General features: G+C 40.5%; 1 protein-coding gene across 1 annotated transcript; it reads right to left on the bottom strand.

Moving 5' to 3' along the window:
• Nucleotides 1-954: 954 nt before the first annotated feature.
• LOC133575665 (cysteine dioxygenase type 1-like) lies at nucleotides 955-14,564 on the bottom strand. Its single transcript, XM_061928371.1, has 5 exons — nucleotides 14,328-14,564; nucleotides 13,291-13,368; nucleotides 7,699-7,853; nucleotides 4,528-4,697; nucleotides 955-1,436 (listed from the first exon to the last, which is right to left on the bottom strand). The coding sequence occupies exons 1-4, from the start codon at nucleotides 14,498-14,500 to the stop codon at nucleotides 4,531-4,533; spliced, it is 573 nt and encodes a 190-aa protein (XP_061784355.1). The 5' UTR covers nucleotides 14,501-14,564; the 3' UTR covers nucleotides 955-1,436; nucleotides 4,528-4,530.
• Between the last annotated feature and the right edge of the window lie 360 nt (nucleotides 14,565-14,924).

Here is a 14,924-nt window from a genome sequence, read left to right as displayed (position 1 = left end):
CTACTTTGCATGAGTCCATCTTAGAGGATCTCGGGCCCAAAGAAGCCGGCGGCGTTTCTGGATGTTGTTGATAAATGGCTTTCGCTTTGCATAGTAGAGCTTTAACTTGCACTTACAGATGTAGCGACAAACTGTATTTAGTGACAGTGGTTTTCTGAAGTGTTCCTGAGCCCATGTGGTGATATCCTTTAGAGATTGATGTCGGTTTTTGATACAGTGCCGTCTGAGGGATTGAAGGTCACGGTCATTCAATGATTACGTGGAGTGATTTCTCCAGATTCTCTGAACCTTTTGATGATATTATGGAGCGTAGATGTTGAAATCCCTAAATTTCTTGCAATTGCACTTTGAGAAACGTTGTTCTTAAACTGTTTGACTATTTGCTCACGCAGTTGTGGACAAAGGGGTGTACCTCGCCCCATCCTTTCTTGTGAAAGACTGAACATTTTTTGGGAAGCTGTTTTTATACCCAATCATGGCACCCACCTGTTCCCAATTAGCCTGGACACCTGTGGGATGTTCCAAATAAGTGTTTGATGAGCATTCCTCAACTTTATCAGTATTTATTGCCACCTTTCCCAACTTCTTTGTCACGTGTTGCTGGCATCAAATTCTAAAGTTAATGATTATTTGAAAAAAAAACCCTAAGACAAATAAAAAGTGCTTAACTGCAAGGGAAATTTGGATCGCCATTCATCCAAGGAACATGTCCATGGACTATATCCTTTAAGAAGTTATAAAGCAGTTATAAAGCCATCCTAATCAGCGAGATGTCCTTTAGAAATAACCTACAACAATTTGCATAGTCAAAAGACAACAACTACTAGAAATAAAGCCTTTTAAAAGCAAAACTACAGAGTCTCTGTTGGAAAGCATTAGTTGTGTCACGATCGGGGCGCATGATGATGCGGGGTTTTGTTCTCCCAAGATGCAAAGGATGAATCCGGACAGGACTTGCAGGTAACAACTTGATTTAATAATAAAACAACACAAAACAGGTACAAAACAGAAAACAAACCGACTCGAAAAGGTGCCGAGCGCACCGGAAGCTAAGGCTGTCCCACTGGGGTGAGTTTTTCCTTGCCCTTATGTGGGCTCTGTACCGAGGATGTCGTTGTGGCTTGTGCAGCCCTTTGAGACACTTGTGATTTAGGGCTATATAAATAACCATTGATTGATTGATTGAAATAAAGAAGCCAGGCTGACTGACTGGAAAAGGCAGGCTTAAATAATGTCAGTGATTACAACAGGTGCGCATTAGAAACACAAGCGGCAGGTGGAATTAATATGTAACTATGGTAACCAACTCAAAGGTGCACAGACAGGAACAAAATGAGTCCAAGACTAACAGAAAACACACGTGACCCGAAAACCCAAACAGAAATATGATCCGGGCAGCGGATCATAACAAGTTGTTCTCCTTTGCTGCTGTTGTGCTGTAAAATAAAAAGGAACAAGAGTTATAGGTATATAAAACAACTATTGTAAATTATAATTGCATAATAATTCATCTTTTAAAATAACTGAGAAAGAAGGTGGGGGTGTTCATTGTGCACTGCCTTGTTCTCCCGTGATCTTATCTTGTCTGTTTGGTGTCTAAAGCAACTCAACAATGTTGTGGTCGTATATTCATTAACAACTTGTGGATTTAAATGTAAACATTTTATGAAGTAAATCTTACATAAATATCGTCATTCAATGTACTTATTTTTTTGTTGTTTAAGATTTATATCAGTTAGCTTTATTTTTTGTCAGCATTTTTCCTTGCATATAGGCTGGGAATCTAGATCATAAATTGAGACATGCAGGTTATCTTATGACATTTATAACTTATCAATGCAGTATATTTGTTTGTATATACATATATATGTATATATACATATATAAATAGCCTGTTTCACAGGTTTTCCTGCTTGTCAGGGGTTTTTATTATTTAATAATAATCATCCCTACAAACCTACAAAACACAGAGGCTATTTCATCCCTACAAGCCTGTTTTGCAGGTTTCCCTGCTCATCAGGGGATTGAATCCCCTGACAAGTAGGCAAACCTTTGTGTTTTTTCCTGACCTAACGTGTATTCTGCTCTAACCCGGTATTGGGCACTGTATAACGGATAAACCACAGAAACCTCGACTATATATATATATATATATATATATATATATATATATATATATATATATACACACAGTACAGGCCAAATGTTTGGGCACACCTTCTCATTCAATGGGTTTTCCTTATTTTCATGACTATTTACATAGTAGATTGTCACTGAAGGCATCAAAACTATGAATGAACACATGTGGAGTTATGTGCTTAACAAAAAAAGGTGAAATAACTGAAAACATGTTTTATATTCTAGTTTCTTCAAAATAGCCACCCTTTGCTGTGATTACTGCTTTGCACACTCTTGGCATTCTCTCGATGAGCTTCAAGAGGTAGTCACCTGAAATGGTTTTCACTTCACAGGTGTCATAGTGTTGATGCCTTCAGTAACAATCTACAATGTAAATAGTCATGAAAATAAAGAAAACACATTGAAATGAGAAGGTGTGTCCTAACTTTTAGCCTGTACTGTATAAATATATTCTTTGGTTGGCGGTGATGATATATTGAGTCCTGTAGGGTACATGTTGAGATATACAGAGAGACTGGGTAATTTAACACAAGGGAGTGAGTCTTGCAGGGTATATTTTTGGGTTTATACATCTGTTTTAAAACATTGCTTAGTATTTAAAAATATATATATTTGGGAATTACTCTCTTGCGTTACAAGGAGTCTGGCAGGGTATGTTTTTGACATTTGTAGATACAAAAAAAAACATGATATTAAATTATAATGATCTACAAACATAAATATTTTATTAATCCCCTAGGGGAAATTCTGATTATTCTATCAATGCATTATCATTTTTTTTAAAGGGGAACATTATCACAATTTCAGAATGGTTAAAACCATTAAAAATCAGTTCCCAGTGGCTTATTATATTTTTCGAAGTTTTTTTCAAAATTTTACCCATCACGCAATATCACTAAAAAAAGCTTCAAAGTGCCTGATTTTAACCATCGTTATAAACACCCGTCCATTTTCCTGTGACGTCACATAGTGAAGCCAACACAAACAAACATGGCGGAAAGAACAGCAAGCTATAGCGACATTAGCTCGGATTCAGACTCGGATTTCAGCGGCTTAAGCGATTCAACAGATTACGAATGTATTGAAACGGATGGTTGTAGTGTGGAGGCAGGTAGCGAAAACGAAATTGAAGAAGAAACTGAAGCTATTGAGCCATATCGGTTTGAACCGTATGCAAGCGAAACCGACGAAAACGACACGACAGCCAGCGACACGGGAGAAAGCGAGGACGAATTCGGCGATCGCCTTCTAACCAACGATTGGTATGTGTTTGTTTGGCATTAAAGGAAACTAACAACTATGAACTAGGTTTACAGCATATGAAATACATTTGGCAACAACATGCACTTTGAGAGTGCAGAAAGCCCAATTTTCATCAATTAATATATTCTGTAGACATACCCTCATCCGCTATCTTTTCCTGAAAGCTGATCTGTCCAGTTTTGGAGTTGATGTCAGCAGGCCAGGGAAGCTAGGGTCGATGTGAGCCAAGACATCCAGGGGGTTTAGCTCGCTCGTCTGCGGGAGTAAACTGCCGCCATTGCTTGCCGTGCTACCGAGGTCCTTTGTCCCTGAATTGCTCACACACTCCGGCAGATTCAATGGGGGTCTGGCGGCAGATTTCTCTGACTTTATCGTTGGAAATGTATCTGCTTTGAGTGTCGCAGGATATCCACACATTCTTGCCATCTCTGTCGTAGCATCGCTTTCGTCGGTAAAGTGTGCGGAACACGGCCACTGGTGCAACTTGAATCCGTCCCTGTTCGTGTTGTTACACCCTCCGACAACACACCGACGAGGCATGATGTTTCCAAGGTAAGGAAAACAGTCGAAAAAACGGAAAATAACAGAGCTGATTTGACTCGGTGTTTGAGAAAATGGCAGATTGCTTCCCGATGTGACGTCACGTTGTGACGTCATCGCTCCGAGAGCGAATATTAGAAAGGCGTTTAATTCGCCAAAATTCACCCATTTAGAGTTCGGAAATTGGTTAAAAAAATATATGGTCTTTTTTCTGCAACATCAAGGTATATATTGACGCTTACATAGGTCTGGTGATAATGTTCCCCTTTAAATAAATATTTGTTTTATCACTATAATTGATTTTCTTTGCTTCTAGGCTGATTCAAATAATGCATTTTTCCTTTGCTTTAAGCAGTCTTGCAGGGTACATTTACATGTTTTCTAATCTTTTTGTTTTGTTATTATGATCTATCATTGGTTTTTTCGTTTTAGTACAAATACGTTTCTTTTCATTTAGGCTGGAAAAATAATGTGGTCCGATTACGCTCGAATAGCCACTTTAGGTAAACATGTGCCACTAGTAATAGTAATACTTATCACATCATTAGCATGAGTAGTGTGATATAATGATATAAAGTGACTTACAGATTAAGTCCTCACTCCATATCTGCTATCGTAATCCAATTTGATTGTTGTCATGTGGCCGGTGAGCTCGTCAAAGATGTCACAGCGATCAATTGGGGGGATGTAAACGTGCAAACTGACTGCGCACTTGGTGTCGCTGACATTTCCCACACGGTGCAAGCCAATGGAGTCTAAAACACACACACAAACAGTGTCAATTGAGTGTTTTGAAACATGGTTCATTGCATGAAACAAGCTTCTAATACATTGTTACCAATAGTAGTGATAGTTGACCTAACTGCAAAAAGTTGTGGACCTCTATTTTTCGAGTGGTTTATGATTTGAGTTTATTTCGAACTTGCGTTCAATTCCAACATGATACGGCACAATCTCCAGTTCCTCTTTTCAGCACGTTCGAAAAGGAGTAGGAAAAAGTAGAGTTTGTTTAATCCTACTCCTTTTCCATTTCACAGCAATTGCTAGCACTTTTATTGACTCCATAAACAATACAATTCTAAAAAATCAATAAATAATAAAAAGTCCAACAAGTTGTATTTTATATAATGAGATTAATAAGATGGGACGGCGTGGCACAGTTGGGAGAGTGGCCGTGCCAGCAATCTGAGGGTTCCTGGTTCGATACCCAGCTTCTACCAACCTAGTCACGTCCGTTGTGTCCTTGACCAAGACACTTCACCCTTGCTCCTGATGGGTCGTGGTTAGGGCCTTGCATGGCAGCTCCAAACCATCAGTGTGTGAATGTGTGTGTGAATGGGTGAATGTGGAAATACTGTCAAAGTGCTGTGAGTACCTTGAAGGTAGAAAAGTGCTATACAAGTATAACCCATTTAATTTAAGATTATCAATAAGTTAAAAATGTTCAGCATGGTTCTTCTTTTTTGTACAAACCCCTTTCCATATGAGTTGGGAAATTGTGTTAGATGTAAATATAAACGGAATACAATGATTTGCAAATCCTTTTCAACACATATTCAATTGAATGCACTACAAAGACAAGATACTTGATGTTCAAACTCATAAACGTTTTTTTTTTTTTTTGCAAATAATGATTAACTTAGAATTTCATGGCTGCAACACGTGCCAAAGTAGTTGGGAAAGGGCATGTTCACCACTGTGTTTCATGGCCTTTCCTTTTAACAACACTCAGTAAATGTTTGGGAACTGAGGAGACACATTTTTTTAAGCTTTTCAGGTGGAATTCTTTCCCATTCTTGCTTGATGTACAGCTTAAGTTGTTCAACAGTTTGGGGGTTGCCGTTGTGGTATTGTAGGCTTCATAATGCGCCACACATTTTCAATGGGAGACATGTCTGGACTACAGGCAGGCCAGTCTAGTACCCGCACTCTTTTACTATGAAGCCACGTTGATGTAACACGTGGCTTGGCATTGTCTTGCTGAAATAAGCAGGGGCGTCCATGGTAACGTTGCTTGGATGGCAACATACTGTATGTTGCTCCAAAACCTGTATGTACCTTTCAGCATTAATGGCGCTTTCACAGATGTGTAAGTTACCCATGTCTTGGGCACTAATACACCCCCATACCATCACAGATGCTGGCCTTTCAACTTTGCGCCTATAACAATCCGGATGGTTCTTTTCCTCTTTGGTCCGGAGGACACGACGTCCACAGTTTCCAAAAACAATTTGAAATGTGGACTCGTCAGACCACAGAACACTTTTCCACTTTGTATCAGTCCAACTTAGATGAGCTCAGGCCCAGCGAAGCCAACGGCGTTTCTGGGTGTTGTTGATAAACTGTTTTCGCCTTGTATAGGAGAGTTTTAACTTGCACTTACAGATGTAGCGACCAACTGTAGTTACTGACAGTGGGTTTCTGAAGTGTTCCTGAGCCCATGTGGTGATATCCTTTACACACGGATGTCGCTTGTTGATGCTGTGCAGCCTGAGGGATCGAAGGTCACGGGCTTAGCTGCTTACGTGCAGTGATTTCTCCAAATTCTCTGAACCCTTTGATGATATTACGGACCGTAGATGGTGAAATCCCTAAATTCCATGCAATAGCTGGTTGAGAAAGGTTTTTCTTAAACTGTTCAACAATTTGCTCACGCATTTGTTGACAAAGTGGTGGCCCTCGCCCCATCCTTGTTTGTGAATGACTGAGCATTTCATGGAAGCTGCTTTTATACCCAATCATGGCACCCACCTGTTCCCAATTTGCCTGTTCACCTGTGGGATGTTCCAAATAAGTGTTTGATGAGCATTCCTCAACTTTATCAGTATTTATTGCCACCTTTCCCAACTTCTTTGTCACGTGTTGCTGGCATCAAATTCTAAAGTTAATGATTATTTGCAAAAAAAAAAAAGTGTATCAGTTTGAACATCAAATATGTTGTCTTTGTAGCATATTCAACTGAATATGGGTTGAAAATTATTTGCAAATCATTGTATTCCGTTTATATTTACATCTAATACAATTTCCCAACTCATATGGAAACAGGGTTTGTACTTTGAGTTTGAACAGTTTCTTAAACTTCTTAAATTTCAGCGACTCTTTGTCTCTCACCGAACCAAAAGCAGTTCAAAGATGCAAGGTAACTCTCCTGCGGCTGCAATCAAAATCAGTGGTCGAAAAAGCTTAAAAATGATCAAAAAACAGGAAGTTTGTTTTGTCGACTGTCCTGCATGCCTTCATCTGCGAGCACGGCCGCTGGAGGCGCGCCGGGACACGCCTCTGCTCGCTCTTCCCGCATCACGGCCACGCCCCTGCTTGGCTGCAAGCAATCTGTAATCAGCACACCTGTGACTAATGAGGGCAGGCAGCATAAGGGCCAGTGGAGCCCAAGATCCAGTGCCGGAACATAGTTGTATGTATACAGTAAGCTATCGCGTCTCTGGCTCCCCTTCCACGTACTTGCTCTCTCTCTGTGTCTTCCCAGTTCCCGTGTCTCATGTCCTTTGTGTTTTCCCGCAGTGCTTTCCCTGTCTCCCGTGATCGAGCAGTGTGTCGACTTCCTGTTGGATTCCTGTTTGTTTTCTCAGGGATCTTTTGAGGGACTATTTAGCATATATGTATAATACATCATTGAGCTTATCTACGCCCTCTTGTGGTCTGTGCCGTCTACTCCCTCCCGTAAACATAACATCGACACAATGTATCAACACCCCGGAGAATAATGCAGACGTGTCAGCAAAACCACTTTCTTCTTACCGTCCATGAAGGACACCTGGTTTTCCTTCAGGGTTGTGTGAAACCTCTCAGTCATCTTGCATCCCTCCCCTTTGGGCCAGTCGAAGAGTGCCTCCTTGACGTCACCCTGCAGGATCTTCATGAAGCAGTCGGACTTGGGGTGGTCGTGGATGTCACTGCAAAATGGCCACAGCACGCAAGCGTGCAAACCGTGTCAATAGGTAGTAATTTTACAGTTATCGTACATACTCTGTAATCATAGTATCTTTAAAAAATGTTGTGTCGACTGTGTGACGGAGTAGCAAATATTTGCACAAAGCACTACGTTAACATGTAGGACACACTGTCTAATAATAAAGTCCACCAAGGAGATTGTTGAACCACACACAAAAACTGCTTACATTTTGTACATAATGTACAAAACCCAAAACCAGTGAAGTTGGCACGTTGTGTAAATGGTAAATAAAAACAGAATACAATGATTAGCAAATCCTTTTCAACTTATATTCAATTAAATAGACTGCAAAGACAAGATATTTAATGTTCAAACTGAGAAATTAAATTTTTTTTTTGCAAATAATCATTAACTTAGAATTTAATGGCAGCAACACATTACATTTTTACCACTGTGTTACATGGCCTTTCCTTTTAACAACACTCAGTTCGGGAACTGAGGAGACCAATTTTTGAAGCTTTTAATTTTTGAATTATTTTTCATTCTTGCTTGATGTACAGCTTAAGTTGTTCAACAGTCCGGGGTCTTTTACGCTTCATAAAGCGCCACACATTTTCAATGGGAGACAGGTCTGGACGACAGGCAGGCCAGTCTAGTACCCGCACTCTTTTACTACAAAGCCACGCTGTTGTAACATGAGTAGCATGTGGCTTGATTTTTTTTTGCTGAAATAAACAGGGGCGTCCATGAAAAAGACGTTGCTTGGATGGCAACATATGTTGCTCCAAAATCTGCATGTGTAAGTGACCCATGCTTTGGGCACTAATACAACCCTATACCGTCACAGATGCTCACTTTTGAACTTTGCGCCTATAACAGTCCGGGTGGTTCTTTTCCTCTTTGGTCCGTGGAACACGCATCCACAGTTTCCAAAAACAATTTGAAATGTGGACTTGTCAGACCACAGAACATTTTTCCACCTTGCATCAGTCTATCTTCGATGAGCTCGGGCCCAGCGAAGCCGCCGGCGTTTCTGGGTGTTGTTGATATATGGCTTTGGCTTTGCATACTAGAGTTTTAAGTTGCACTTAGAGATGTAGCGACAAACTTTAGTTACTGACAGTAGTTTTCTGAAGTGTTCCTGAGCCCATGTGGTGATATCCTTTACACACTGATGTCGCTTTTTGATGCAGTACTGCCTGAGAGATCGAAGGTCACGGGCATTCAATGTTACGTGCGGTGATTTCTCCAGATTCTCTGAACCATTTGATGATATTATGGACCGTAGATGGTGAAATCCCTAAATTCCTTGCAATGGCTCGTTGATAAATGTTGTTCTTAAACTGTTCGACAATTTGCTCTCCCATTTGTTCACAAAGTGGTGACCCTCACCCCATCCTTGTTTGGAAGCTGGAAGCTGCATTTATACCCAATCATAGCACCCACCTGTTCCCAAATAGCTTGTTCACCTGTGGGATGTTCCAAATAAGTGTTTGATGAGCATTCCTCAACTTTCTCTGTCTTTTTTTGCCACTTGTGCCAGCTTTTTTGAAACATGTTGCAGGCATCGAATTCCAAATGAGCTAATATTTGCAAAAATAACAAAGTTTCTCAGTTCGAATGTTAAGTATCTGTTATGATCCGTTGCCCGGATCATGTTTTCTTCTGTTAGTTTCGACTACCTCAGTTCTGTTTTCTGCACCCCTGGGTTTGTGTTTCAGTTGCCATGACTGCAGATTAATTCCACCTGTCTCTGATTAGTTTTCGGGACGCTCACCTGCTCCTGAGTACTAATCAGAGAGTTATTTATTCCCGTTTGTTTCTACTATCAGTCTGGCTTCCTTGTTTGCATTGCGCAACAGTGACGACATTTTCTACCTGCTTCCATGCAAACCCGTACGCTAAGTATTGTTCTATGACTTTTGATTCCTGTTTGTATGCTAGCTTCCACGCTAAGCTCTTCCTTAGTTTTTCCACCCGTGCTATCGGCACGCTTTGTTTTTTTCCTGTTTTTTCCTGCGTGATTTATGCAAATAAATCATTTCCTACCTGCACGCTGTGTCCGGAGTTCCTGCTGCATTTAGGGAGAAGTACCCCCGCGCTAAAATGCGACCCAGTCGTTACAGTATCTTGTCTTTGCAGTGTATTCAATTGAATATAGGTTGAAGAGGATTAGCAAATCATTGTATTTTGTTTTTATTTACGATTTATAAGCGGTAGAAAATGGATGGATGGACAACGTGCCAACTTTACTGGTTTTGGGTTTTGTATGAGTAGTAATAAGAAACATTAAGTCAGGGGTCCGAGGGTATCTTTATGCGGTAGGACGGACAAGACGAGACGGGCCGGGGGTGGTCTAGCTTGGGACCCTATGGCCAGCTTGTGTGGGGATGGATTCCATCCTCTCAGGGGTGGCTGCGTGCTGTTCGCCCCCCTCGGCCCCTCGGCCCCTCGGCACTGCGTGTGCTCTGCGGCATGTTGAGGTGTTTGGGCAGGTGGTTGGGCGCCTGGGCGTCCAGTGCTGTGTTACTCCCCTGCTGGGCTTTGCTGTTGGGTGCTCACACCACTGTCCCCTCTGCTAATCTGTCTCAGCCTGCTCCGTGGGGCGGGGCCACACGCTTATCCACGGGGCTTTGTCCTCCTATGGCTGTGGTGGTGCAGCCTTCTGGCCGCAGTGGTGTACCTGTGGCGTGCCGGCCACCTATCTTGCGGCCCGCCGGAGTGGCTTGACTGGTCTGTTGCTGACCGGGGTTGTTCGGGGCCAGATTGGTTGACCAGCCGAGCCGAGTGTGGCTGCCTTGAGGCCCTTGTGGGGATGGGGGGGCATATGTGGGCTCAGCTGTTATGATTGACCTCCTAATTTTAACTTCACAGTAGACACTTTGGAGGCTTATACACTCCTGCATCACATGCACAGAATCATTTAATTTTTTTTAAATGAACTACAAACCCCGTTTCCATATGAGATGGGAAATTGTGTTAGATGTAAATATAAACGGAATACAATGATTTGCAAATAATTTTCAACCCATATTCAGTTGAATATGCTACAAAGACAACATATTTGATGTTCAAACTGATAAACTTTTTTTTTTTGTGCAAATAATCATTAACTTTAGAATTTGATGCCAGCAACACGTGACAAAGAAGTTAGGAAAGGTGGCAATAAATACTGATAAAATTGAGGAATGCTCATCAAACACTTATTTGGAACATCCCACAGGTGAACAGGCAAACTGGGAACAGGTGGGTGCCATGATTGGGTATAAAAGTAGATTCCATGAAATGCTCAGTCTTTCACAAACAAGGATGGGGCGAGGGTCACCACTTTGTCAACAAATGCGTGAGCAAATTGTTGAACAGTTTAAGAAAAACCTTTCTCAACCAGCTATTGCAAGGAATTTAGGGATTTCACCATCTACGGTCCGTAATATCATCAAAGGGTTCAGAGAATCTGGAGAAATCACTGCATGTAAGCAGCTAAGCCCGTGACCTTCGATCCCTCAGGCTGTACTGCATCAACAAGCGACATCACTGTGTAAAGGATATCACCACATGGGCTCAGGAACACTTCAGAAACCCACTGTCGGTAACTACAGTTGGTCGCTACATCTGTAAGTGCAAGTTAAAACTCTCCTATGCAAGGCGAAAACCGTTTATCAACAACACCCAGAAACACCGTCGGCTTCGCTGGGCCTGAGCTCATCTAAGATGGACTGATACAAAGTGCAAAAGTGTTCTGTGGTCTGACGAGTCCACATTTCAAATTGTTTTTGGAAACTGTGGACGTCGTGTCCTCCGGACCAAAGAGGAAAAGAACCATCCGGATTGTTATAGGTGCAAAGTTGAAAAGCCAGCATCTGTGATGGTATGGGGGTGTATTAGTGCCCAAGGCATGAGTAACTTACATATCTGTGAAGGCACCATTAATGCTGAACGGTACATACAGGTTTTGGAGCAACATATGTTGCCATCCAAGCAACGTTACCATAGACGCCCCTGCTTATTTCAGCAAGACAATGCCAAGCCACGTGTTACATCAACGTGGCTTCATAGTAAAAGAGTGCGGGTACTAGACTGGCCTGTCCGTAGTCCAGACATGTCTCCCATTGAAAATGTGTGGCGCATTATGAAGCCTAAAATACCACAAGGGAGACCCCCGGACTGTTGAACAACTTAAGTTGTACATCAAGCAAGAATGGGAAAGAATTCCACCTGAGAAGCTTAAAAAATGTGTCTCTTCAGTTCCCAAACGTTTACTCAGTGTTGTTAAAAGGAAAGGCCATGTAACACAGTGGTGAACATGCCCTTTCCCATCTACTTTGGCACATGTTGCAGCCATGAAATTCTAAGCTAATTATTATTTGCAAAAAAAAATAAAGTTTATGAGTTTGAACATCAAATATCTTGTCTTTGTAGTGCATTCAATTGAGTATGGGTTGAAAAGGATTTGCAAATCATTGTTGTTACGATCCGCTGCCCGGATCAGAGTTTGTTTATGTTTGTGTCACGTGTTTTCAGCACCTTGAGTTTAGTTTGTTTCTGTTGCCATGACGGCAGATTGTACGCACCTGCCTCTGGTTAGTGTTCGGGACGCGCACCTGTTGCCCGGGCGCTAATCAGAGGGCTATTTAGTCTTTGCTCTGGCCTCACTCGGTCTGGCTTCGTAGTTTGTTCCCATACAACTGTTAACGACGACTTAGATTTCATGCTATGCTATTTTTTCCTGCTAGCTCCCACGCTAGTCCTTTTGTTTTGCCTTTTGTGCTACGTGCATGTCTTTTTGTTATTCACCATATGATTTATATTTAAAATAAATCATTTTCCTACCTGCAAGCTGTGTCCGAAGCCGTCTGCATCCTTGGGAGAACCACATCCGCATCACTATGCGACCACGTCGTTTCAATTGTATTCCGTTTATATTTACATCTAACACAATTTCCCAACTCATATGGAAACGGGGTTTGTAATAGGGCATCATGATGTTTTTCTCCAGACCAAAATTAGTTGAGACCGAATCAACAGCACCTCTGTTGGTTGCTGCAAGTAGTACATTTCATTCAGTCTTAATATTTGGCAAGCCATCAACGATTTAATTAATTCTTATGATGCCTGAGCTAATCAGAAATAGTCAAATAACTGAAATTATCATCATATTTATTTATATGTATACATATGTTAATTATTGTGCTCAAATAAATAGGTCATTCAAATAATCAAAAAATGTTTACATTGTTTTGTACAATGCTGTATTATTAACAAAAGTGAAAAAACTAAAGGCACTAAACCATCAACAGGAGTATTTTTTGTGGATCAACATGAACAGAGTATACTTTACCCTTCTCTAAATGCCATTAAATAATATAATTGTGACTTGTGATTAGCCAATATATTGTTTTTGTACACAATAAGGGCCTAGAAGTTATGTTCTGTCTTACCTGGCGATTCCTTCTCCCCAACAGATGATCATCACAGTGAACTTTCCTTTGCCGTCATCAACCAAGTTCCTTGTGTACCTGATGACAAAATGGAGCATACTGTACATGAACATAGCAACTCAGCTCTGTATGTAATGTAACTTATGAATTGTAACTCAAATCCGAAGCACTTCTCTTTAATTGATGTGACTGGTAAACATGCACACAAAGAACAACATTACAGTGACACCCATAAAATGGTTCATAGACTTTGAGGCCGGAAGGGTGGGGTGCGCGTGTGTGTGTCTGTGCATTTTGCTAGTGTAAAATCATAATACAGGTGTGTTGTAGAATATAAATATTGAATGCATTAACTTGAAAATACATTCAAATATTACATATATTAAGTTAAAAATAAACAATGAAAAAATATCAACTTAATTTTCCTCATTTGATTTTAAAAGGCTGTTTTTTATAACCACTATCAGCTTCCATCACAGCTATTTTTTATTAGATTTTTTTTGCATCAACTTCTTTTTAATTTTTTTCATAATTTGTAATCGCTGTTTTTGTACTTGTTTTATTTTGTAGATTTGGAATTTGCCCCCCGCAACCCCGAAGGGAATAAGCGGTTGAAAATGGATGGATGGATGGAATTTGCTGCAGACATTTTATCAGTTTCCATCCATCCATTTTTCTACTGTTTGTCCCTCTCCGGGTTGTGGGGGTGGGGTGTTTTTTTTGAAAATATATCTTGTTTAAATGCTGTTTCCATGGCAACCATCAGCTTTCATTATGAGCATCTCGTTTGAATAAGTCTTATATACAAAAAGGCTCTGAAAGCATTACCAAAATAAGAATATTAGATCACTTTATCTTATTAAAAGTGTATATGTGCATTTAAATGCATCCCTTTTTTATATAATTATTATTTTCACAACAAATCCATACAGGCTTTATACAATATAAAAGCTACTTGCAAGAATATGATAAGCATATGCAAAGTGCATCATTTGTCTAGAAATGTGCATCATATTAAACACTAATTTATGTGTTACCTGTTTTTGTCAAAATACACATATCTCTTCCACTCGTCAGGGTTGCTTTCGTAAGCCTCCAAGATGTTCTGCAGCTCATCCTTGATGATGGTTTCATCAGATGTGGTTTTTTTATAGATTATTTTGATAATTTCGTCCAGAGATTTTGGCTTCTTCACTTCTTGTGTTGCCATCTTTTCCTTCTTGCAGCAGCTGAGAAGTTACCAGATTGCGTTTAAAAGAATGTGATGTGCATCTCAATATCAACTCTGGGCTTTTATAATGGTAAACCTTTCAGTTATGAGGGAGGGAGGAGGAAAGACTCTCATAAAAACGATATACATACACATGCGTCATGGCCAATTGTGCAAGCCAACACATACCTTGCAGTTCTGTAGAAAACACTGATGTATCAGTGTTTTCTACAGAAAACACTGAAGAAAACACTGATAGTATCAGTGTTTTCTACAGAAAACACTGAAGAAAACACTGATAGTATCAGTGTTTTCTACAGAAAACACTGAAGAAAACACTGATAGTATCAGTGTTTTCTACAGAAAACACTGAAGAAAACACTGATAGTATCAGGCGCCATTTGCAAAAAAAAATAAAGTTTAT

The sequence above is a fragment of the Nerophis lumbriciformis genome, linkage group LG33 (assembly GCF_033978685.3).
Source record: "Nerophis lumbriciformis linkage group LG33, RoL_Nlum_v2.1, whole genome shotgun sequence".
Taxonomy (NCBI): Eukaryota; Metazoa; Chordata; class Actinopteri; order Syngnathiformes; family Syngnathidae; genus Nerophis; species Nerophis lumbriciformis.
This window is presented reverse-complemented; position numbering and strand designations above follow the sequence as displayed.

Coding starts and splice junctions, on each gene's coding strand:
- LOC133575665 (XM_061928371.1), bottom strand. CDS start 14,500: ATGGCAACACAAGAAGTGAAGAAGCCAAAATCTCTGGACGAAATTATC. Junction 7,854..13,290: donor TGGGGAGAAGGAATCGCCAG/GTAAGACAGAAC, acceptor GCCATTTTGCAG/TGACATCCACGACCACCCCA. Junction 4,698..7,698: donor CCAGGTGTCCTTCATGGACG/GTAAGAAGAAAG, acceptor TGTGTGTTTTAG/ACTCCATTGGCTTGCACCGT.